Source organism: Adiantum capillus-veneris, chromosome 25 (assembly GCF_014529385.1).
Source record: "Adiantum capillus-veneris isolate H3 chromosome 25, ASM1452938v2, whole genome shotgun sequence".
Taxonomy (NCBI): Eukaryota; Viridiplantae; Streptophyta; class Polypodiopsida; order Polypodiales; family Pteridaceae; genus Adiantum; species Adiantum capillus-veneris.
The window spans coordinates 27,420,720-27,446,430 of NC_140955.1; the positions used below are offsets into that span (position 1 = coordinate 27,420,720).

At 44.8% G+C, this 25,711-nt stretch overlaps 1 protein-coding gene across 1 annotated transcript in view; it reads left to right on the forward strand.

The window, feature by feature from the left end:
- The first annotated feature begins 1,873 nt into the window (after window positions 1-1,873).
- The window catches only part of LOC147424615 (cullin-1-like), a 50,231-nt gene continuing 26,393 nt past the window's right edge, over window positions 1,874-25,711 (forward strand). The window contains exons 1-8 of the mRNA XM_086500810.1: window positions 1,874-2,252; window positions 2,337-2,436; window positions 2,503-2,688; window positions 2,781-2,828; window positions 2,912-3,115; window positions 3,187-3,264; window positions 3,452-3,541; window positions 3,614-3,694. Of these exons, the coding sequence (XP_086356936.1) occupies window positions 2,113-2,252; window positions 2,337-2,436; window positions 2,503-2,688; window positions 2,781-2,828; window positions 2,912-3,115; window positions 3,187-3,264; window positions 3,452-3,541; window positions 3,614-3,694 (927 nt within the window). The 5' untranslated portion in view covers window positions 1,874-2,112. The remainder of the gene's footprint in view (window positions 2,253-2,336; window positions 2,437-2,502; window positions 2,689-2,780; window positions 2,829-2,911; window positions 3,116-3,186; window positions 3,265-3,451; window positions 3,542-3,613; window positions 3,695-25,711) is intronic.

Here is a 25,711-nt window from a genome sequence, read left to right on the forward strand (position 1 = left end):
TTCATGTGGAGGCACGTTCTATCCGTCGCTCCTTGTTGTGTCGCATGTTTGTTATCCGTAGACTCACGATTGTGTAATTATGCTTATTTTTACATAGTCATGCATTTTAGATGCTAGAAGAAGAAGAAAAGCTAGCTTCAAGATTTGTTAGAGATGTGTCTATATTCCTTGGGTTACCGGAGGTCAATGATGCTAGGGTCTAGTGTAAAAACTAAACAAAAAAGGAAAGGAAATTGCTACAAGCTTGAGGATCAAAGGAAATATAAAACTCAAAGCTAATCAAGGGGTATTGTAGAGAGTGTGGTATTGTACCTCCTTAATCGCCAAAAATTCCAAGTAATAAGGGAAAACCCCATGCATATAGTAGAGTGCATTTTCTCATCAAGTGAGAAAGTGGTCCTAGTACCAAAAAAAAACTACAATGCAATTCAAAGAAACAAAGAGAGTAGTCGTTCAATTTGTCAAGATCCCAATAATAAACCTATGAGTATTTGGATGTTTACTAAGTTCACGTGAGACCATCCAATTTACATTAACTCAATGCAAATAGGCATTTCAAGCCCTTCCTCTCATTCTCTAGTGGGAGCTCCTTACCAAAAACACTTTAAATTTGTCCCGCTTGGGAGAAAAACATGTTCATTGGGACTCGTAGGCCTTGCACTTAAGCATCTAATTGGCCTCAATGTTGGACTATGGGGTGCGAGGCAATCAATGAAAATCTATCTATTTTTGTAGGAAAGTGTTAACCACATCCGTCTTGCGAGCCCTTTCTTCCCCAAAGAATACAGTAAGTCTTATGCTCTTGAATATGTTTGATTTATCTAGGTGCAGAGATTGCCATGCAGCTTCAATTACTTGGGCTAAACCATGCAAAGGAGAATGAAATGCATGGGATGTAGTTAGCCACTCAAAGCAATGTGACTCATTGGTTGTTTTAGTGAGTTTCAAAACGCTTATTGGAATATACTTACTTTCTATCATGAAAATTGAAAATGATGCACAACAATAGGCCATGATCACCAAGACCTTGAAACCCATCCTTGGTGTACGAACCCTCGATAGATTGAGGACAAGGTGTGCGCTAAGTAGGCTAAAAAATCAAAACAATGATTGTCATGTAATGAGTGCTCAAAGGCCATAATATTGTGTGTGCTACCAAGTCAAAGGAATAGATTGATTGTTAGATTAGTCGGCTAAGCTAGCAATAGCAACTCGATATGCACCCACAAACTATAATATATGTGCATAGTGGTAAACTTATAAGAACAAAGGATTGGATTAAAACACGTACATGTAGTTGCATACCCATAGTGCTTGAAACACGGTTGGAATAAACTTGGAGAGCACACTCGCAATTGCCTACAATGAGAAGTGTACTTGAACTTTTGCAAAATTTCATGAATGTTGTCCTTTAGACAAAGCTTTCCAATATATGAAAAATGTCTTTTGTGCGATGTTTCCTCATGTAGTCTCCCCTCTTTCTCTCTTATGTCATTGTTGGTTAAAGTCTCACAACCAAGAGCGAAGCAAGTCCCGCAGTACCCGGGCCTCTGAATAGAGGTACTTGGTCGTTGTCACGCCCATAACTAGTCAACGAGATGGGTCTCTCAAGGGCACTGCCCTAAGAGTGTAGATAATCCTGGCCCTTGGGGAAGCAAAGCCTCACGTAGTCCATACGAAACTAGTGAAAAAAGCGTCTGCTCTAGGAGCCTAGTCTCAATCGTGGTGTAGGAGGGGAACGGTTGAGAGTGCTAAAACCGGACTCACAAAACAAAAAAAAAGCTTTCTAAGCTTGTCGTGAAGTACTAGAGATTGGTCTTGCCAAATTTCTCTAGGTCTATTTGGATTTTCCTTGTGGTTTTCATTACATGCACATTTAGGAATTCTCCTCCTCCATCTCTAAATTGAGCGATCCGCTCAGACCTCCTGCCTTCCGCCGGGGCCTCGTTATTAATCGAGTGCTCGCATCCTTCGAGCACGCACAGACGCATCGCCTGCGAAAAAACACACACACATATAGACCCCCACTGAGGCGCACAATCATCCGAATCTTTATCCCATAGACACACGCAGAAACGCAGGCACCTAGACGCAAATTGGGAAGGAAGTGGCATGACGATGGCAGAAAGGAAGGTCATAGAGCTCGAGCAGGGATGGGATTTCATGAGGAAAGGCATTAGCAAGCTCATCAATCTGCTAGAGGGCGTCCCTGAGCAACAGTTCAACCCTGAAGAATACATGATGCTGTACACGTATGCTTTTATTTCCCTTGCAAATCTGCGTGTGTATCTGCCTTGGATTTTTAAAGGTCTCGATCCTTGTTTCCTGCTATGCAGTACCATTTACAACATGTGCACTCAGAAGCCTCCCCAGGACTATTCGCAGCAGCTGTATGACAGATACAGAGAATCATTTGAAGAGTATATAAATGAAATGGTAAACCTCCTTTTTTCTTGTTTATATCACCATGTGAGAACTTATTTGACAATTTATTATTGCCAGGTTTTACCTGCAATAAGAGATAAGCATGACGAGTTTATGCTGAGGGAGCTTGTAGGGCGGTGGGACAACCACAAGGTCATGGTTAGGTGGTTATCTAGGTTCTTCAATTACCTCGACAGATATTTTATTGCCAGGAGGTCTCTCCCTGGTCTATGCGATGTTGGGCTAATCTGCTTTCGTGACCTGGTACTATAGACATTTAAATACTCTTTCAGTGTTTCAGTTAAAGGAGACCCTTTTCTGGCAGCGATGGTCTCATGTGTGGAATTTGATTACAGGTTTATTCAGACGTGAAACACAATGCTAAGGAAGCAGTTATTGTCTTGGTACATTGTTGAATATAGTTACGTTTGTATCACAATTGGAACTTGTTTTTGTATACTGATACTTGCATTGGGACCTCATGTAGATTGACAAAGAACGGGAGGGTGAGCAGATAGATAGGGCTCTATTGAAGAACGTACTTGGAATTTTTGTCGAGATAGGCATGGGAGGAATGGAATCTTATGAAAATGACTTTGAGGCATCAATGCTAGAGGATACAGCAGGATACTATCGACGGAAGGCTTCATCTTGGATTGAGGAAGATTCATGTCCAGACTACATGCTAAAGGTCTTGTTTCCGCAAAGATTTGACTATATCAAATCTCTTTGTGCGCCACAAACCAACTTTGGTGAGTGCAGGCCGAGGAGTGTTTGAAGCGAGAGAGGGAAAGAGTTGGCCACTACCTACACGCAAGCAGCGAGCAAAAATTGTTGGAGGTTAGCGAAGTTTATGTACTTTTTAAGTGTTCAAGATTCTAAGTAATAAGCTGTCATCAGTTTTATGTATCTAGTGGATTTTGTTGGCAAGTCATGCTTTTTAGAACCGAACTTTTCTATGTCACTTAGTTTCAGCATAGCTTCAGGCTGTTGACTCGTTGTGATTGTTGTTGGGTATATTTTTCAGAAAGTGCAGCATGAGTTGCTAACTCAGTATGAGCAGCAGCTTCTTGAGAAAGAGCATTCTGGATGCAGGGCCCTTCTGAGGGATGACAAGGTAGTTAGGAGCCATCGATCGGTTAGAGGTTTAATTCCTTAACTCATCGATAACTTTGAGCTGGTTTTACAGGTCGATGATCTGTCAAGGATGTATCGTTTGTTCTGCAAAATAACAAAAGGGCTCGATCCAATCGCCAATATTTTTAAGAAGGTAATCTCTTTGCATATACCGATAAATTGATGTGGAGACCTTTTTGTACATAATTGATTCTGAGTTATGTCTTAGCAAAGAATCCACAGAAAGTTGTTGTACAAGATGTATCATAAATAATTACTTTGAAGTAATATCTCTTGCTTTCAATAAGCATCATAAAAACCAGGTGCAAATTGGATATGTTTCATTTGATAGGGTTGCAAGTTCACAATGAATCAATCAAGGCGGGTGTCACACTGGGCAGGCATGAGTTGGCCATGCTGAGGTGGCGAGCAAGCATTTGCTGAGCGAAAAGGTCATCTTGGGCTTGGACGCTTGTCAGATGGGTGGGCAAACCCCCTAGGCCAAGATTTGAAGCTCCATGGCCATTGTCCAAAGAGTTGTGGGAAAGTATGCGATAGGTTTCGAGCTCTGCTCGTCAATGGCAACGTAGGAGTCTCGACCACCTGGCCTATTGCTACTCATTGTTAAAGTTGGGTAGTCGTTTAATTCATGTATGACAGTGTCATGACACGCCAAACGGAAAACAGAGTGTGACGGGTGCCTTTATATGACACGGGCCTAAAGACTGTTGTCTCCTCATGAGATTTGTAGAAAATCTTTCAATTTTCCTCTCGTTTATGAGATATTGTTGGTGGTGGTAGGCAGTTCAAATTCGTTTGGCATTGCCCCTTTGTATCTTTAACACACATGGGGATTCATGATTAAAACTGATGAAAAAGCGAGTGTGCCAAAGCCTAAAAACTTCACCGTCAATTACGATTTGTATCATCAAGAGTTTGCCCTATTATTAACTTTTTATTGAAGGAGATGAGAGAGGAGCACAAAGGGAGAGATGGAGAGAGGGTGCAATGCGAATATTAGTTGATCTATACTTGTAGAGTCAATAATGAGATCTAGGTATGGAGGAGTCCCAAACGTCAATTGTATATATTGACTTGGAATCAAATTTGTAGGCGAAGCATAGGGTCTCTTGGGCCGTCTTGCTGACATAAACCATGTCAGAGTGCGTACCTTTGATGTTGAGGAGGAGATGAGAAAGTATATGTGTGTGTGTATGCCATGATCATTAGGAGCCACCTTCAGCAAGTCGACTATTTGATTTTTTGGTTGAAAGCTTCTCGTTTGCTCATTACCCCTGGTGATCTACTACTAAAGTCTCTTGGTGATGTCAGTTGCCTCTTCACCCTCACCTTCGTCCCCAAAGGCTCTCTCTCTTCTGTTCCTCCATTACCTCTTGTCAGATTTTACTAGGTGGCGGACATTTGTCCGACACTGAGCTTCTCTCGTAGCTGCTCACTGTTATCTTCACCGCTGGTGGCTCTGGTTCTTGATTTGCAGTTGTTGACTCGGCTTATCTTTCAGAGGCTATTGCCATCCCCTCTCCACTTAGCTTGCTAGGGCACTTTTTACTCTGTAGGAGCGGCTTTTTCCCCTTGCTTTCAGTCTTTCAGTTTGGCCATGTGCCTAGTTGTATCTTGTTTTTACAGTTTTCCATTTGTGCCTACGGGCCTGCTATGTAAAGTTGTAAACAGTGATGTATTCGCTCTTAGAATAGGCACCATTTGGGTGTTCCGAGAGATTTACATACAGAAATCATGAGAAACAAAGAAAAATTCCAACATAAGAGGAACAAACAAAATGAAAGGAAAGAAATTGCCGTAGGTAGCACATGTGACATAAGAAGGGGGTACGGATATTTGGTGAAGGCGGCCAAGTAGAGCACCTATGGTTCTGTAAACCTTAAGGGACCACCATAGTTAAAAGTATGGTGGTTGCTTAGAGTGGAGAGTCTCTGTGTGTGTGTGTGAGTGATGATGTGGCATGGCCAAGTGGACAAAGAGGAACTGAGCCCAGAAGATGGGCCGTAGGCCTACCGCACCGGTCGTGGGACCTAAAACTCTAAAAACCCAAAGCTTGATATCTGAGGACAACTTGCAAGCTTTAAATAGGCCTTTTGGATAGGCTTTTTTAAAATGGTTAATCTTTATTAGCCCTTTTGTTCAGGAGTTGGCTCTCCTTGTGTCAGGTGGTCATGCCATGTCATCACTTTGTGACATACCCCCTTCTTGAAAGAATTGTAATCGCCCTCGATTACGCCTGCAAAACAGACAAAGGCCATAAACCATTTTAGTAGACATTGACTAAGTACCGACGCACTAGTCACGACACATCTAGCACTTGTACAAAGACGATAGTCACATCACTGCACATGACATCACATGACAAATCAATCACATAAAAATTCATTCCAAATCTTAGACCATGACTATCAACAATGTACTTAGTAACCGCACCTAGATCGATCCCTCTATAGGCATGATCGCAATAAGGATTAGTTAATCCGACATCAATGAGGTCCGATTTTTGAGACTGAAATGCCGCAATCATTTTGTCTTTCGGTTCCTGCACTCAAACAAGTCACACGAGAGTACAAATCATTCATATTCAATTTTGGGAATTCCATTTCATAAAGTCATACAGCGGAATACTGTCAGCACAACACTATCCCTGAAACCCAAAGGGATATCAGTGACTCTATTCAATCCAGGTAATTTGTGACAAAGTAGCGGAGTGACTCTCATCTTGTGCAATCCCTCTGTACCAGATTCAACCCTGTTGATTTACTGGATCTCGACATAGCTAAATCGAATGCTTCAAGGTATAGTTCCAAAATTTGAGGAGTATCTGCTAGGTCCTCCTCCATCCACTTTGCATCTAATGCCGGATAATTCTTGAGTCTAACTAAGAACCGTTGGATCACTTTACTTTTCACTTTTCTTCCCTTGTGTGCCAAAATTTGTTCAGGAACAAGTATCTCTTCGCTCTCTTCCACTTCAGGTTGCTCTTTTGGCTCCCCATCAATTGGCACCTCACCTTTAAAAGGTCTCAAGAGACTCACATGGAATGCATTGTGAATCTTCCAAGTATCTGGCAGCTTGAGTAGAAAGGAGACGTCATTTATCTTTTCTTTAAGTTGGAAAGGGCCATAATACCTCATGCTAAACTTTGGAAAAATCCGCTCCTTTCCCTTTCATTTTCTTAGGCGAGCATTCTCAAAATGTAATCGTCTTCCTTTAATTTCAAGTCGCATCGATGTCGATTTGCTGCCTTCTTAAGTTGTACTTGAGACTTCTTAAGTTGTACTTGAGACTTCTCTAAAGCCTCGCGGACCTTGGCAAAAACAGTGTCCAAGTCCCTCGTGTACTGGTCGGCTTCAAAAATCTTGTCTTTAGTACTGAGAAAGGGTGGAACCTTCTGAGCACCTTCAATTATCTCAAATGGCGCCTTCCCCATCGAAGAGTGAACCGTGTTATTGTAGGAAAATTCCATTAAAGGCAATTTTTTTTCCCATTGAGTCTTCTGATCAAAGATGTAAGACTTCAACAAATCCAAAACAATTGAATTTGCGATCTCAGATTGCCCATCTGTCTGTGGGTGGAATGATGGCGAGAATTGCAACCGCCTGCCAATGTTCTCTCAAATAGCCTTGCAAAACAAACTCTTGAATCGGGGATATCTGTCGGAGACGATTGTCTCAGGCATGCCATGTAACTGAAATATTTGTGCAATGAACAATCTCGCTAAATGGTCCGGCTTGACTGTTTTCTTCAGTGGAATGAAGTGAGCTTGCTTGCTAAATCTGTCAATGAGAGTCCAAATGCCATTGTGCCCACTCTGTGTCTTTGGGAGATCAAAGATGAAATCCATTGCAATACTTTCCCGGGGGCGGGTGGGAATGGGTAAAGGTTGTAGTAATCTTTGTGCCTTATGCCTGCCAAACTTGACCTTTTGGCATAGTAAACAATTGCGAACAAAGTCGTCCAGATGCTTCTTGAGTCTTGGTCAAAAGAAATAACATTCTACCCCCTTCAAGGTGGTATCGATGTTGTGGTGACTCGTAAATGGTGGACAGTGGCACTCTATCACGACCTTTTCCCTCAAAGGGTATGTGATACACAACATCGTTTTCTTCATGAAGTAGCCATCCCGTATGGAATATCCTGGAACTGTCTCCCCATTCTGTATCTGAGTAACAAGATCAGTAAAGTCCGGATCTGTGGCGTACTAGTCAACCATATCATCGAAGCTCCTATCATAGATCGTGGAAATAGCCAAGACGAGGGGCTTTGGAGACAATGCATCTACCACTAATTTTTTCTGTCCCTGATGTTACGTGGACATTTTGGAAGTGACACTGTGACAAGATGTTAGCCCACCACATGTGCTTTTCCGAAAGCTGCTTCTATGACAAGAAGTAGGGCAAAGTTTGATGATCTGTAAAAACTGTGAAGTCGGCTCCGAGTAGATAATGTGAGAGTGCATGTGTGCGGAAGCGTGAGAGACGAGGGAGAGAGCGATAGTAGACCACAAACGCTATGTGTAGGAAAGGGGGCGATCAAGCCCCCACTTACTACTAGAGAAGAGAACCTCCCCTCCTTACAACAGATGTGGAAGTGGGTACCCCCCCTGGCCCCATAAATAGGTGCCCAATGGGAGGCAGGGCAAAGCTTGATAAAAATCCCCATGACCCAACAAAAATAAATGATATATAGAAATATATGAGGGCGCCCGGACAAGGTGGGTGGCCGGACAATGCAGCCTAAATGCATATGCAAAGAGTGGCCAGCGCGGAGTCACACTAGTCGTACATGCATGCCCTAGACCTGTGAAGCAGCAGAGTGGTGTAAGTCTAACACCCCCTCTCACCACTTGATGTTGAACAAACCGAATGAAGCCGAAGATGTGAGGCAAATGATGAAGATGTCTGTTGCGATGTCCACTGGAGGACAATACTCCGACGAGCTCTGCGAGTGTAGCAGCAGTCTGGGGTGTCCCAGTTGCTGAGAGATCTCCGTGGCAAAGTGCCGTCTCGAGCAGTGTAGCAAACTGCTGTACTCCGCCGATACAGGGTGAAGATATTGCGTGAAGATCTCGAATTGAGTGCGAAAACAACTCCTTGTCGTAAAAGAAGTGCCAATAGACCTACAATTGTCCTGCCCAAAAGGATCTGTGGTGTCTGTAGTCAAACCGTCTGGAGAAAATGGGGAAGCCCGGGAACAGTCGTGAGAATGACTAGAAGCTTGTCAATCCATGAACTTGTAACCCAGTGTGGCAAGGTAGCTAAGCTGTGTAAAACTCCAGGAAGGCTAGATGTAGCAACTGCATCGTAAACTCCTCCGAAACAAGGAAAACTAGACTAAACAGTTTGCATTGTAGAAGCTACCCTAAGCTGCAGCAGTCATCGAGAGACCGCATGGACCACCACCGGATGGTGTCTTGTCAGTAGGTAGGGTAATCCAAAATGAGGGGAACGCCAGACTAGACTAATCTGGTCTGACCAAGCTGTTTGCACCGTAATCATTCTGTGAGGAAGGGAAGCCAGATTAGACTCGAGGTGTGGTCAGACCAAGCTGTTTGCACCTTAATCATTCTGTGAGGAAGGGAAGCCAGACTAGACTAATCAGGTTTGCGGTGTCTTGCCTATATCTCTTGCCTCCAATCCTTTGATGTCAACCAAAACAGAATCCGCGCCAATAACGCCACCAAACCGCATCTCGGTGTGGCTCTCAATGTGAATGAGCTGGGAGTGGCCTACTGCCTAGTCGGGGGACAAGTCTGCTGTAAGGTTACGGAGGGTGAGTGTAAGCAACTCTAAAGGTAGCAATCCAAATGATCAAGAGTATAGAAGAGCAACTGCACTACGATCGAAGCCAAGCTTTGGGTGACTCCGGATGTAGTCCAAGAAGAGATCCAAGATCCTCTCCCTAAGTCCATGTAGATGCTCCTGTGTAAGCAAGTGATCTGACGTGTCGAGGTCATCTGGTAAGTGTGTGTCCACCCAAGATGGTGGTGTCTTCTCTTGGAATGTCGAAATCTTATATGCCATGAGCATGGCCATATCTCGGTTGAACTCCTCTGATGAGTGCATAGGTGTGTTCATAGCAAACCACAAGTCACTACCCCCTTTGGAGTGTGCAACCGCCGAATGATGGCTGGAATGAATGGATCTCTCAAGGATTGTACGCCGGTAGAAGATCAATGTCACAAGACGGGCACCACGTGCCAATAGAAAAGAACAGATTGAACAGACTTTTAGCACTTTCAATGACAACTGAATTGAGAGAGAGAGACGACACGCGACATGGAGTGGCGGAATTCCACCCTAGAGAGTATTGGCCCCAAACCTTGGCGCCCCTTTCGGTATTTCTTTATATTGTATCAACACAATACAAGCTGGAACTCCATGCTCTGCACCTTCTCCAGGAAGCATGCCAGAGAATGAGCCCTAACCTCATATTTAAAGGCCCTTGGCCTGAAAAGCAATTACAGCGAATAGCCTTAAAAACTTAAAAGCTTTTGGTCCAAAAGCAATGCCAAAAAGCTGCCAGTGTAAATCACGAAAATCCGTACAGTCCTGCCACGTCAGCACTGCCAGCATAAAAAGTGGAAATCCGTACAGTTCTGCCATGTTAGCAGTTAGTGGAACTTCCGGACTGTCCGTACAGGTGTGCCACATCAGCAAACCAGCGTGTATCTTTTGTGTGTGTGTGTGTGTGTGATGGTCTTGCTTCATCTTCTGCTGCTTTGCCTCTTCACTTAGGGTTTAGGCCCCTCGGCCCACATCTGCAAGTTGGCTCCCTTCTTCAGCGCTTTGACAGGTCAACAGTTTGTGACATTTCCCCTTCTTGAAAGAGAGTAATCGTCCGCTATTACAGCATATCTGCAAAACAACTCAAGCTAGCTCAAAAATTTCCGAGGGTCATTCCGAGGGACAATCAGTTTTTTTTTTTTTGATCAAGGAGTTAGCTTCTCCTTTTGGCTCTTTTGATCAAGGAGTTAGCTTCTCCTTTCGTCCAGATCAGAACTCTTGATATTTCGGCGTAGTAAAATTAGCCATCACACCCAGACCGTACTGATCTTCCACGAGTGTCTTGATGCACTAAAATTACATACCTAGGCAATCTCATCCAATTAGGAATATTTAGTGGTTGGCACATCACAATGAAACACAAATGCTCACATATGCATGTTAGAAGACAGAGAAACATAAAGCCGTCGATGAACACTCCTCCCGCATAACCTAACAAGGTCCGGGTCTGGAGATATTCAACGACTCCCTCGTCACTCCTCCCGCATAACCTAAAAAGGTCTAGGCCGGGAGATATAGAGGCCTTTTACAACCAAATGCACCCCAGACCGCAGCCTGCGTCGTTTGGAGGTGCTGAGAGTAACCATTGCTCAGACTTCTCAATACTCCTCCCGCATAACGATCCAGGTCCGGTTTGTGAGTCACAATAACACTTTTCAATCGTCATTTCTCACTACTCCACCCGTGAGTAAAATCACCAATCATTGAAACCAGTATTAAAAACAGAGTCAAACAATTCAAATCGGCACCAAAACAAGTTCAAAACAGATACCATCCATTTCAAACAGATTTTCAAACAATACTGTCTAGCTATAAAGAAAAACAAGTAGAGCGAGTTCATTCGAGGTTTTGTTCGGACAACCGAACTTTGAGGACGACTGGCTTGTCCTTCTGCATCACGGTGATGGTTTGGTTCCGAACCAAGAGAGTCACATCATTCTTGTCGTGCCAAGGCATGCCCAAGAGAACGTCGCAATTGCCCAACTTCATGACGTGGAAATCAGCTTTTCTATGATAATCTTGAATAGTCACTGGAAGAGCACCAATTTCACGTGCACATCTAACCCTATGTGTACGTGGACAAGCTACTTCTTGACATGGGTTCAGTTCAGCAAGATTAGGAAGTGTATGTCCAGGCACTTAGATTAGATGCATATCCTCTGGTTGCACACAACATGATCATCAGATTTCAATCAGAACCCATCAGGAGCATTTTTACAGTGCATAGACCTATTTTTCCTATTTTAGTCAATTTTCACTTATTATTTTCAAGTGACTTTTGTTGGGAATTGGGTAGGGCAATTGAGCCAAGCATATATAAAAGAAAGCCTAGCAGTAGGAACCGTGTGTTCAACAGGCACCTTCTCAGCAAGACTCCCAACAGAAAACCTAGCGTTTTTGCCAACAGCAGAAGCCTTGCGTTTTTCATCTACAGCAGCCCCTAGCGTTTTTGCATGGCAGATCAGCCTTGGCAGTAGCAACCACAGCAGGACACCTAGCGTTTTTGCATATGCACAACATTCAGCCCTAGCGTTTTTGCATCAGCATGACAGCCTAGCGTTTTGCAGATTATCCGCGACAAGACCACAAGTTGCACCAGTGTTTTCAGTTTTCAGCAGTCAGACATTGCAGTAGAAGTCCCGAACCTCGCAGATCTCACCTTCCTGCAACAAATCCTCGCCGCACGGTCATATCAACGAGCATTTATAGTTTGAGCCCGGAAAACACAGGTTTCAGCATCTGCCTTTTCAACGTGTCGTCGTTGCATTGTCGTCATCGCCGTCGTCACCAACATAGAGTCAGAATTCAGCAGATAAATATTTACAGATTTCAGCCATTAGCGTTTTCAGATTTCAGCCCGTCTTGTCGTCATCCTCATCGTCGTTGACATCGTCGGCAAGTCAAAGCATTGTAGAGATTTGTGCAATCAATAGTAGATCGCTCTCGACATAGAGAGTTTGTCTGGTTCGTATTATTCTGCTCTCTATCTCTCAGTCTCAACACTTTTTTTGTGATCATTTGCACTCTCACTAAAGGAACGGAAGGCTCTCCCTTTTGTAAGTAAAAGGAACCTTGAGCACAGTTCGGAGCACTCATCTTGAGCAAAGTTCAACATTCACTTCCGCTGCACCTTACAACGAATGAGCGGTACCACTTTCTAAGTTTGCCCCGTGGCTAGCTCAGCTTGAATTTCTCCACCCTCTGCATCATAATCAAAGTGCATCTGCATTAAGAATTCTGGATGGATGAAGTTCTTTGTAGCTCCGGGGTCAAAGAAAATAAGGGCTTTGAAGCCATTGACTTTGCCATATGCTCGACACAATTCATTTGTTCGACACAATTCATTTGTACTCTCAAGGCGTATGTCATAAATATCAGAGGAACTAGTCTAATAGCGGGTCTAGCTCTCTTAGCAGGAGGTGGCGCTGGGGTTCTATCGATCGTTGGTGCGGGCATCGGCTCCTCTGGTCTATCAGTGCGTGTGGGACAATTAGAATGATTATGCCTTGTTTGAAAGCATCCAAAGCATCGGCCTTCTTGTAGTAGGGTGTCTCGTTGTTGAGGCTTCAAACGAGGCCTTTGCGGTTGATTTTCACGATACTCTCGAGAATTTGTTCGTTGTTGCTGAGAGTTGTGGTTAGTGGCCGGAGATTCTTCTGTGGTAAACTCTAGCTTTCCCTTCATTAGTTTGCATGGTGGAGACTTGCTTGGATAGACAATATTCCTGTAATGGGGATGGTAGTCCAATGGTGTATCGCTCGCATTGGGCCTCCAAGGGAACAAATTTAAAGAAGAATACCGGAAGGTACTCGTCGAGAAACCTTTGGTTATATTCGTCCATGGTTTCGGTGGCAAGCATTTTCAAGTTGCCCCTCTGCCAAAATCCGGACTTCAAACATAGAAGTCATGTAACTACGTGCAAAAATTGTCTTGAAAGCTTGCCAGGTCCTTGGAGCATGCGGTTGTGTCGCGATTGAACTCAACCATTGCATAGCATTATCTTTAAGAAATCCCGCTGCTCGAGAAATCTTGGAGTCTTATGTATAGTTCCCTAAAGCATAGATGTTGTCGAATTGCTGTAGGAACTACAATGCTTTCTTGCGATCTTTCAGCCCGGAAAAAGTGAAAATTTGACTGTCGTGCCGTCATCTTTGAAATCTTTGGGTTGGTTAGGCGCATATCCAGGGTATGGATAATAAGGGTATCCATATGGGCTCCAACCAGTGTAGCCTGGTGGCGGCGGTGGTGGTGGAGGTGGGGGCAATGGCGGTGGCAAAGGCGGTTGCACTCGGTCGGGTTCAGATGGCTGCACCATATTCCTGAAGACTCCCCCGATTGGAAAAGATGGCTGAGAAGTTTGCCAGTTGGAAGCTCTCATACTTTCTGTGGCCAGAGGAGGAGGTACCACCTGGGGCATCAGAAGGGGTAACATGTAGTTCAAAAATTGTTGAAAACTTTGCAGCATCGAAAGATTCTGCTGAGGATGCCGCGAAAGAATGTCGTGAAGTTCGTTGAGCAGAAACTGTAAATATTTTACTGAATCCATGAATTCCAAGTCTTGGGTTCTTTATGGCGTATGCCTTGTAAGACAAAGCGATAAAGACGGGAGCGCGCCCAATGCGCGATGAAGTAAGCGTGGGAGTGGTTGATAAGTCAGAGGTCGGCGGCCAAAGATACCTCAAATAAAATTCCAATAGCTCTGTTTGCTCGTTTGTAGGACCGGTATGCTTTCAGAAAAGCATACCGCGTGATGCTCTGATACCACTATCATAAGACGGGCACCACTTGCCAATAGAAAAGAACAGACTGAACAGACTTTTAGCACTTCAATAACAACTGAATTGAGAGAGAGAGACGATGCGCGACACGAAGTGGCGGAATTCCACCCGAGAGAGTATTGGCCCCAAACCTTGGCGCCCCTGTCGGTATTTCTTTATATTTTTAACACAGTATAAGCCGGAACTCCACGTTCTGCACCTTCTTCAGGAAGCATGCCAAAGAATGAGCCCTAACCTCATATTTAAAGGCCCTTGGCCTGAAAAGCAGTTACAATCAAAAGCTTATGGTCCAAAAGCAATGCCAAAAAGCTGCCAGCGTAAATCATGGAAATCCGTACAGTCTTGCCACGTTAGCACTGCCAGCGTAAAAAGCGGAAATCTGTATAGTTCTGCCACGTCAACAGTCAGTGGAATTTTCGGACTGTCCATACAGGTGTGCCACGTCAGCAAACCAACGCGTATCTTTTGCGTGTGTGTGTGATGGTCCTGCTTCATCTTTTGTTGCTCTGCCTCTTCACTTAGGGTTTAGGCCCCTTGGCCCACATCTGCAAGTTGGTCCCTTGTTCAGGGCTTTGACACGTCAGTAGTTTGTGACAATCAAGCTAATGTCGAAGATACCATGTAATGCAGCAATCACCAAGAGACCGCATGGACCACCACCGGATGGTGTCCTGGTAGGGGGTAACTTCATCCTCTGTGAAAAGCACAAGCCATGTGGTTGCTGTTGACTCAAAAACGCAACTGCGAGGTGATGAAAACGCTGCTGTTCAGCGATTTTCAGTGTGCTCGTACGCCCCCGGCAAGGTCTGGAGCGATGCAGAGGGTGTGGGGAGGGTGGTGAATCAATGGCAGAGCCCCAGGTGGGCTGAAAAGTTGAAAACAGAGAAAACAGCAGGTGCTTATGGCTGAAAACAGTAGATCTGAAGCTCCGGATGCCGAGCCGGTGGGGCAAAGGTCTAAGTGGATTGATGCTGGCGCTGCCCCTCTCTGCTGAAAATGCAAGGTTTTCCACCAAAAACGCAGGTGCCCCCTAAAAATGCAAGGGGCAGCAAAATACGCAAGTGATCTGGAGGGGTTTTCCGCGACAAAAATGTCCAGAAATGGCTGGTGCTGGCAGCCAGCAGGTGATCGCCAATGGAGGAAGCAAAAACGCAGGTGGAAATGGGTATTCTTGCGACAGAAACCCTACAGGAATCTTCGCTTGTTTGGCAGAATGCTGATCGTTGGCTGATGTAAAAACGCTGGCTGAAATCATCTTGGGAAGAGGAACCTCATGCTGAAATGCGCCTCGGAGATGGAGAGCTTGAAGCTCTGATACCATGTGAGAGTGCACGTGTGCGGAAGCGTGAGAGGGGGGAGAGAGTGTCACAAATGGGTGACGTGGCATGGCCCTGGACATGGGGCAGCAGAGCCCCCCCCCCCCCCCCCCCCCGACTGGGCAACCTGCCCGGAAAACCCGCAGATTGACACGTTGCAGATTCCGTGATTTGCGGCACAAATTCCGCTCACTTGCTGACGTTGTACTGCGTACGGAAATAAAGCAGGGTGTACGGAATTCCAGCTTTTGTGCAAGCTGAATTCTACGCTGGCTGTTTTTGGGAAGCTTTTGGAGCATTGCTTTATTTTTTAAGATGCTTTTAAAAGTGAAAGCTTTCGGGGCTCTGTTTTTGGGCATCCCTTGTAAACATTTAAATAGGTGGGCAAGGCCTCATAACTCATAGCATATGGACGCAGCGTCTAAGAGTGAGCACCCTCCCACTCTTTTGTTCTTTGAACACAGATTAATATAAAAAGAAATACCGAAAGGGGCGCAAGTCTTTGGGGCCATTACCTCTTGGCACGGAACTTCGCTGGGCCGTGTCGACTCAAGTTTGAATTTTGAATTGTTTTAAAGTGAAGCTTTGCTGTGTCGCAGTAGAATCTTAGACTTGGAGTGTCCAAGTTTGTTACAGTGGTATCAGAGCATAAAAAGAGTCTTCTTCTACCGAGGATCCGATCCTTTTTTGCAGCGCACACAGCTTTTGGGAAAGAATCTTCGTGCCCCGACCTCGGACTCATTAGCCACTCCCACCCTTCATACATCGCGCATTGGGCGTGCTCCCGTCTTCATGGCTTTGTCTTACAGGGCATAAAGGCATTAAGAATCCCAGATTACACATGGGCTCTCGTGAAGAATCTGACAGAGATGACACCTCTCTGTGGGAAGGCAAAGAAAAGTTGAAGGTTTGGCGCGGGAACTGAAGAAAAGAATGAAGATTTGGGCAGAGCAACGTGGTAGAAAAGGCAGATGATAACAAAACTGGTACCACATTGTGTGGGGCCCAAACCGAATCAGATGAACGAAAGTACAAAACTTTGCCGCACCTAGTGGCGAGTGAGAGATTAGGAAGCCCTTATTTTCGTTGATGGAGGAGACAAGGCCAACTTCTTTTCACTTGAATTGGGGGCTTGATGTGGAATTACGCCCGACAGGTTGAGGCCACAGACGGAGGTAGTTCTAGCGGCACCCGGACGGGATGTTGCCATTACACCGATCATTGGCAAACTTCGTTTGCAATGTCAGGGGTGTTTAGGGCACGAGGACTTCGTTTGCAATGTCAGGGGTGTTTAGGGCATGAGGACTTTTACGTAATGCCCTTGGGAGGTTGTAACGTCTTCCTCGAAATCCCTTCATACCACAAGAACAACGCCGTGGTTGACTATGGGGCTGAGAAAGCGACTTTGACAAACGAAGGGCACAGAGATTGTACTTGATGAAATTCAGTTTCTTTACTCGATTTTTTTTTTCTGGAGAGAACTGAATGATAATTGAAGGTCGAATATGTTTTGACCTTGCGAAGATGTTCTCCTCACATGCTGATTGTTTCTCTGAGGGCCTGCCAGGCGAATTGCCACTAGCTCGTCCTGAGGATCATACTATTGATCTGATATGTCGAAGCACACCACCAAACCGGCCACCTTACCGTGTGAGCCGAGGTCATAATGAAGAGATTATGAACCAAGTGAAAGGACCTCTTGGAAAAGGGTCTTTATCTAGCCGAGTACGTCACCTTACTGCTCTCTGGTGTTGTTGGTTTTGAAGAAAGACAAATCTTGGAGAATGTGCATTGATTATAGAGCTCTCAACAAAATCAACATCAAGAACAGATTTCGCATTCCTAGGATCGATGATATTCTAGACCGATTACAGGGATCCTCTTGTTTCAGCAGGATCTATTTGAAGAGCGGATATCATCAGATCCGAATCGTGCCGGGAGATGTCTATAAGACAACTTTTCGGACGACCTTCGGTTTATTCGGATTTTGGTGATGCCTTTTGCCCTAACCAATGCTCCAACGACCTTTAACCGAATGATGGAGAGGATTTTCAGAGAGTACATATTTTTTGTCGGCTCTTTCTTTAATGACATTATTATCTTCTCCAAGGATGAGGCAGAACATAGAGAATATCTGCTACAGGTCTTTCAGGCATTGCGGGATCACAAGTTGGTGATTAATGCAAAGAAGAGTGAATTTTTCCTACGAGAGATACACTTTTTGGGACACATCGTCTCAGCAGCAGGAGTGCAGATAAACCCGGCCAAGATTGAGACTATACGTGATTGGCCCGATTTGAAGAATGTCCATGAAGTTAGAAGCTTCTTGGGCTTTTGTTCTTACTACCGGCGGTTCATTAGAAAGTTTGCAGAGGTTGCTTCCCCTTTACATATTTTGACACAGAAAGGAGTCTCTTTCTCGTGAGGACCCACAAAGGTGACTGCCTTTCAGACATTATTGACTACAGGGCCAGTTTTGACTTTGCCGGATTTACGCAAGTCATTCGAAGTATATTGTGATGCTTGTGGTCGTAGTCTGGGTGCGGTCTTTGAAACCGGCCCGTGGTGGGGCGGTAGGCGTTGGCTTTCACCCGAAATTCTTTACTTTAGACACACACACAAAGCACTTTGCAAAGAGAACCTGCGACGGGAATTAACACTTGAATACACACACGGCTCGGAAGCTAGAATGCCCCGAGCAGACGCTGACAACTTGTAGGCCCCAAAATTGGCGCCCCTTTCGGTATTTCTTTATACTTTGAGAGGGTAAATTTACAAAGTAGAGTCCTGGGAATCCTTGTCTATATCCAACTAGATACCACTTGATTTGGCCAAAATTCGACAGCATAACAACCCCAGAACTTGCGCGAAACCAATTCCCCTACTGGAACTCACTTCCACTGGCATAAACCCTCTGATTCCTGCCCAAAAACAGTAAATTCAGACGCTGTATTTACTGGTTTTTGTCCTGTTTTCAGCCCCAAACAGTCCCCTAACTGTCCTCTGCCAGTGGGGCACTATTCCCAATGGTTCTGGCGTCCGTATGGCTGAAAAACAGTAAATTTACAGCGCATACACAGCGCTGAATTTGCACCTGTACGGTGAGGTTATGACCCTCACCGGTGCCTGCTTTGGAGTAGCAGCTAGCTACCCCTGTTCCTGCTCAAGGAGGCTCTTGCCTTAGCACAAAAGCATGGACCCACACAGCTGTACATCAGTCAAATGAAGAGCCCTCTTGTGGGAGGCAGCAGATTGACATCGTCGCGATTTGAAATTAAAGGAGAACGATTGGGTGCTCTTACGTTTTGAGAAGACACGCCTGAGAAAGAAAAAGGAAAAGGAGCGGCTTTTTCCAAAGCTTAGCATGAGATACTATGGACCTTTCCTGATAACCGAAAAGATAAATGATGTCTCCTTTAGACTGAAGCTGCTCGATACTTGGAGGATTCACAATGCTTTTCATGTGAGTCTCCTGAAGCCTTTAAAAGGTGATGTGCCCGATGATGGGGAGCCAGATGAGCAACCCGAAGTGGAGGAAAGCGAGGAGATACTCGTTCCATAACAGATACTGGCACATAAACATAGAAAGATTAAAGGTAAAGCGATAAGGCGGTTCTTGGTTAAATTCAAGAACTATCCCGCATTGGATGCGAAGTGAATGGACCTTTCAGATACTCCTCAGATTGTGAACCTTTACCTTGAAGGATTCGATCTAGCATAGTCTACTCCGATAGAACCCCGATTTCAGCATGGGCGAATCTACTGCAGTGGGTATGCACAAGAGGGGAGTCACTCCACTCCTTTGTTGACAGATTGCCCCGATACTTTGATTTGATATAAAGTCATTGATGTCCCTTTGGGTTTCAAGGATATTGCTGAGCTGACAGTATTCTGGTGTATGACTTTATGAACTGGAATTCCCGATAATGAAAATGATACTGGTTGATTTGTACTTGACTTGTTTGAGTGCAGGAACTGATAGACGAAATAACTGCAGCATTTCGGTCTGATAAATCTCTATAGACATGATTGCAATAAGGATTAGTCAATCGGGCATCTGAGAGGTCCCGACTGGATCGAGATGCGATTGCTAAATACGTTGCTGATTAATTATGGTCTGAGATTGGAATGGTTGTTGAATGTGATTTGTCATGTGAGGTCCTGTGATGTCAAGTAATGTCCTGTGATGTGACTGTCGATAGATGTGGTAGATGTGTGGTTCCTAGTGCGTCGGTACTAATAGTCAGTGTCTTCTAAGACAGTTTATGGCTTCTGTCTGTTTTGCAGGCGTAATCGAGGGCGATTACAATGCTTTCAAGAGGGGGGTATGTCACAAATTGGTAACGTGGCATGGACCTGGACATGGGGCAGCAGAGCACACACACACCCCGGCTGGCAGCTTGCCCAGAAAACCGGCAGACTGACACGTGGCAGATTCCGTGATTTACGGTGCAAATTGCGCTGACTTGTTGACGTGGCAGTGCGTACGGAAATAAATCAAACTGTACGGAATTCTAGCTTTTGCACAAGCTGTATTCTACGCTGGCTGTTTTGGGGAAGCTTTTGGAGCATTGCTTTATTTTAAGATGCTTTTAAAAGTGAAAGCTTTTGGGGCTTTGTTTTTGGGCATCCGTTGTAAACATTTAAATAGGTGGGCAGGGCCTCACAACTCAGAGCATGTGGACGCAGAGTCTGAGAGTGAGCACCCTCCCACTCTCTTGTGCTTTGAACACAAATTAATATAAAAAGAAATACCGAAAGGGGCGCCAGTCTTTGGGGCCAATGCCTCCTGGCACGGAACTACGCTAGGCCGTGTCGACTCAAGTGTGAATTGTGAACTGTTTTGAAGTGAATCTCTGCTGTGTCGCGGTAAAATCTTGACTTGGAGTGTCCAAGTTTGTTATAGAGAGAGAGACAGTAGACCACAAACGCTATGTGTAGGAAAGGGGGCGATCAGCCCCCCACTGACTACTAGAGCAAGAGAACCTCCATACAGCAGATGTGGAAGTGGGTACCCCCTTGGCCCCATAAATAGGTGCCTAAGGTAGGGCAAAGCCTGATAAAAATCCCTACGACCCAACATAAATAAATGATATATGGAAATATATGAGGGTGCCCGAACAAGGTGGGTGGCCGGACAATGTAGTCTAAATGCATATGCAAGGGTGGTCAGCTTGGAGGACGTGTGAAGCAGCGGAGTGGTGTAAGTCTAACAGATAATGTCGCCATTGTGTAAGGGCATGGATCACTGCCAATAGCTCTTTCTCATAAATTTGTGTTACCAATTCTGGCCTTGGAAACATTCTGCTTTCATAAGCACCTTCTATGAATGTCACAATAGACTTCGAATGGCTTTTGCAAGTCTGGCAAAGCCAACACTGGTTTAGTTGTCAATTTTTCCTTAAGTGTTTGAAAAGCAGTCACCTCTGTCGGTCCCCACGAGAAAGGGACTCTTTTCTGAGTCAATAAGTGCAAAGGCAAAGCTATCTCTGCAAATTCCAAATAAACGGCCGATAGTAAGAACACAAGCCCAAAAAGCTTCTAACTTCATGAACATTCTTTAAGTCAGGTCACCTGCAGATAATCTCAATTTTGGCCCGGCCCATCTGTACTCTTGCTGTTGAGACAATGTGTCCCAAGAAATGTATCTCTTGTAAGAAAAACTCGCTCTTTTTTGGCATTAATATCCAATCTATGATCACACAATGTTTGAAAGACCTAGCAGATGGTGTCGATGCTCTGCTTCATCTTGGGAGAAAACTATAATATCATTAAAGAAAGTGCTCACAAAAGATCGATGCTCTCGGTAAATCCTATCCATCATTTGGTTAAAAGTTGCTGGAGCATTAGTAAGTCCAAAAGGCATCACCAAAAATTTGTATAGAGCAAAGCTTGTCTTGTAGACATCTCTCGGACTGATTTTGAGCTGATGATATCCGCTTTTCAAATCAATCCTGCTGATACAAGAGGATCCCTGAAGTCTGTCAAGAATATCATCGTTCCTTGGAATCGAGAATGTGTTCTTGATGGTGATTTTATTGAGAGCTCTATAGTTAATACACATTCTTCAAGATCCATCTTTCTTTAGTACCAATAAAACCGGAGAACAATAAGCTGAAGTACTAGGCTGGATGAGACTCTTTTCAAGAAGGTCTTTCACTTGGTCCATGATTTCTTCATTCTGGGCCGGCTAACATGGTAAGGTGGCGGGTTCGGTGGTGTGGTTCTAGGAATCAAATCAATAGTGTGGTCCTCAGGAGATAACTCGCTTGGCAAGCCTTCTGAGAAACAATCAGCATGTGTGCATAAAATCCTTGTTACTCTTTGTCCAATTTAGACATGTCCATTTGTTGTTCATCATTCAATTCTTTCAAATAGATCGAGTAAACAAAAAGACTGGATTTTATTAATTTTAAAATGGCCGAAGCTGATACAATAGGGACGGACACCAAGTACAATTTTCCTGCCCTTCTCATTGGTCAAAGTCGCTTTCTTGGCCCGATAGTTGACCACGACGTTGTTCTTGTGGTACCAAGGGATTCCTAGGAGGACGTTACACCCTTCCAAAGGCATGATGTAAAAGTCCTCGTGCCCTAAATACCCTTGACAATACAAACGAAGTTTGCCAATGACAGGTGTAATGGCTACATCCCGTCCGGGCACCGCTAGAACTCCCTCCTCCTGTAGCCCCATCCTGTCGGGCGTAATCTGGAGTTGAGCCGCCAATTCAGGTGAAATGAAGTTGACCTTGGCTCCTTCATCAGAGAAGATGAGGGCTTCCTGATCTTTTACTTTGCCCTATGCGCGACAAAGTTGCGTACTTTCATCCATTTGGCTTGGGTCGGTTCCCATGCAATCTGGTACCAGTCCTGCTTTCATCATCCCTTTTCTGCCACGTTCCTCCGCTGCTCTAGAACTCTCATGCCTGTCTTCAGTATGTTCTCGTTGTGCCTTTTTGAGGCACTTTGTGGAGATGTGCCCTTGTTCCCCGCAACCAAAACACTTCCCCTCTCTAAGATAATCGCCTCTCTCTTCTGTAGTCAATTGGGGTCGTGCATCTTTCTTTTTTTAAGAATTCTTCTTCTTTCTGTTATCGTTGGCCGAGGTTTGTCCGGTCTTCTGACTCAAAACTTCATCAGTGGGGTAAGTCAAATTACCCGAATGTATTGAGAATCCATGTTTAGCATGTCCCATTAGTTGTTGTATAGACTTAGACTTTTGTTCAAGGTAGTAATCTCGGATCTCTGTAGGGAGTCCGCAACAAAACCGCTCAATTTGCTCTTTGAAAGTGACATGAGGTGGTCGGTAGAAAAGAATCCCAAAACCTCTCACAATATGCGTCAAAAGTGTCACCCTTGGTCTTCCGAAGATGGTTCCAAGCGGTTCTCACTTCTCGTTCATACTCCTGGGTCATCGAAGAAGAAATAAAGAGCTGTTTGAACTTCAACCACTTGGTCGGGGCTTCTTTCCTCAGAAGAAGACTGGACCACCATGTTCGTGCATTTCCCTTTGAAAACGATGCTGCCCTCTTGATCTTGGAGTGCTCTTCGGAGAAGGCTATATCAAAATGCTGAATGAAAGCCAAAGCCCTCGCAGTATCTCGGAATCCAATAAAGATTCAAACTTCACTGATAGTCCACCCTCTTTAAATTCCTTTGTCTTCTTGTTCTTATCTTTCGAGGAAATCATACTGGTTGGCTCTGTAAAAGTTTTTCTTCTTTGCATAAAACATGTGATCGTCAGAGTACGAACTGTCAGAGGATGACTCCTCCGTAGAACTATCAGAAACTGGTTGGAATCTGATCTTCTTTGCCTTTTTCTTGTTCTTTCCAAAGCTTTGCTTCTTGCTTCGCTTCTTACTCTTTCTATCCTCCTCGCTCTAGTCGGAAGAGCTTTAGTCCTTCAAAGCGCACATGCTTCTTCTGTTTTCGTGTAGATGCAAAAGAGATTGACGGCCCAAGTAATCTTGGTAGTCAGTCCCCTTATTGCGCTTCTTGAATTGCTTCTTCGATGGTTTCTTCGATGGCTTCTTCGTGTCCAGAAGCTGAGTGATTTGGGTCTGGACCACATCATGGAGTTCTTCTTCAGTGAACATCCCCGGAGTAGGAGGTTTCTTGATTGCTGGTTTGATTGGTGTCTCGATGGCTTTCTGCCCACTGGATATGCACTTCAGCCATCGACTGCTGGGTCAAAAATTTTGCATAGTGGGGATCCTTGGCAAACTGAAGCATCTACTTTGCGCACTCGTCAACCTGCTGTCGACGTTGCATCTCCATGAGTTCATACTGTGTGGGCCGGGGTGGCCCGTACTCATTCTCTGCCTAGTCGCTTGAATTTTCCGTATTGCCTCCCGTCTCAGGGGTGGCAGATGGAGTCGTCCGATTCTTCTCGGAATCCATAAGTGCCGCGAGAGATCGGCGGTGCTCTGATACCACTGTAACAAACACGGACACCTTCACTATCAAAGACTCGACATGGCCCGACGTAGCTCCGTGCCAAGAGAGATTGGCCTCAAAGACGGATACCCCTTTTGATATTTCTTTTTATATTAATCTTTGAGCAAAGTACAACTCGTGTCGGTGTTCGCTCTAAGACTCTTTGTCCAGATGCTCTGAGAAGTGAGACCCCCTTGGGCTTATTTATTCTTACAAGGGATGCTAAAAGCAGAGCCCCAAAAGCAGTAAACTCAAAAGCAATGCTTCCAAAAGCAACTTGGCCAAAATATACCGGCATAACATAGTAAGCACAATTGGCAAAATTCCGTACAGTTTTGCCACGTCTGCAGCAACACAAAAAGAGGAATTTTCGTACAGCATCAACAGTCAGTCAACGCGTTTTCCGGGATCCATACGCCTGCCTGCCATGCCATTGCTCGTACAATCCACCTTACTGTTTTGCCACGTCATCATCTTGCCGGGCGGTTGGACATGCCACGTCACCACTGTCATAGAAGGCCCTCGTCTTGGCTATTTCCGTGATCCGTCATAGAAGCTTCAAGGATATGGTTGACCAGTATGCCACAGATTTGGACTTTACCAATGTTTTTACTCGGATACAGATTGGGGAGACAGTTCCAGGATATTCCATACGGGATGGCTGCTTGATGAAGAAAACGATGTTGTGAGGTGAGGCTCGATGGGCTGTCAAAGTACCGGACCACAACGAGGATGGCTAGCGATCGCAGATCCGAGCCGATCCGACGAGGAGGGGCTGAAAACTGAAAACGCTGGCTGATTTGCAATGGCACTGGGCTGATCGGCCATGGCTGAGAATGGCCGATCCGACGAGGAGGGGCTGAAATCAGAAAACGCTAGTGGATCTCTGCTTAAAAATGCCAGGCTGATCTGGGACTTGGAAAGCGCTTTGCTGCTTTGCTTCCTTTGGCTAGCGCTACTCAAATCTGATGATAAATGCGAGGTTGAGTGCTCCCTTTATAGGGCTGAAATTTGAGTTATAACTTCTTTAGGCTTAGTAGGGCAAGCTGTCCACCATACCCAACAAAATAAATCATAAAAACTGAACCGGGTGAAGCTGTCGCACATTTGTCACCCCAGAATCCGATCGACGCAGGGAATGGTTGGTTGGATTCCTCTAACCTAAACACACATGCATGTCATGCCATATGCCCACCATAGTGTAATAACAGCTGTCAAAACGTGTGTGCAAACGATCTATGCAAGAGGGTTCCAAAACTAGAAAACCTAATCTGATGGACTCGTCCGAACATGTAGGTCGTGCGAACAGTCTCACAACATCGCCGATACTAACTCTCCTAGGATTCTAGACACTCCTATCTAGGAAGAAGTGGAAAATTGGCTTTGGAAGTCGATGAAGCATGTCCACATGGCACATAGAGCTATGTGCACGTGACCCCAAGCTTTTGTATGTGTTGGACATGTGATCCTTATCATTTTCAAGAGCGCTTTTGCTATATTATCTTGGTCTCTAAGACCAGATATTCTGACATGCATGGCTCTTGTCCTTCGTTTTTGTTCCTCTTTGAAGGTCATGTTTATGAGAGTGGGTTGGGTGTTGTTGATGCTCCACCTCAATACATTTCTCCGCCGCATCTACCTTTTGTTGTGTCTTCATAACCATTTTAGCCCAACAAGACATTGCTGTTTTAGTTTGCTCTTCCTCGTTCTTATGGTTTTTACTTGCTCCTTTATGTTGTCAATTTCCTCACGCAAAGATAGCTGAAATACCCACTCTTTGAGTCTGTTTTTTGATCTTATTTCGGCCATCTCTTTGTGGAGGTCCAAGATGT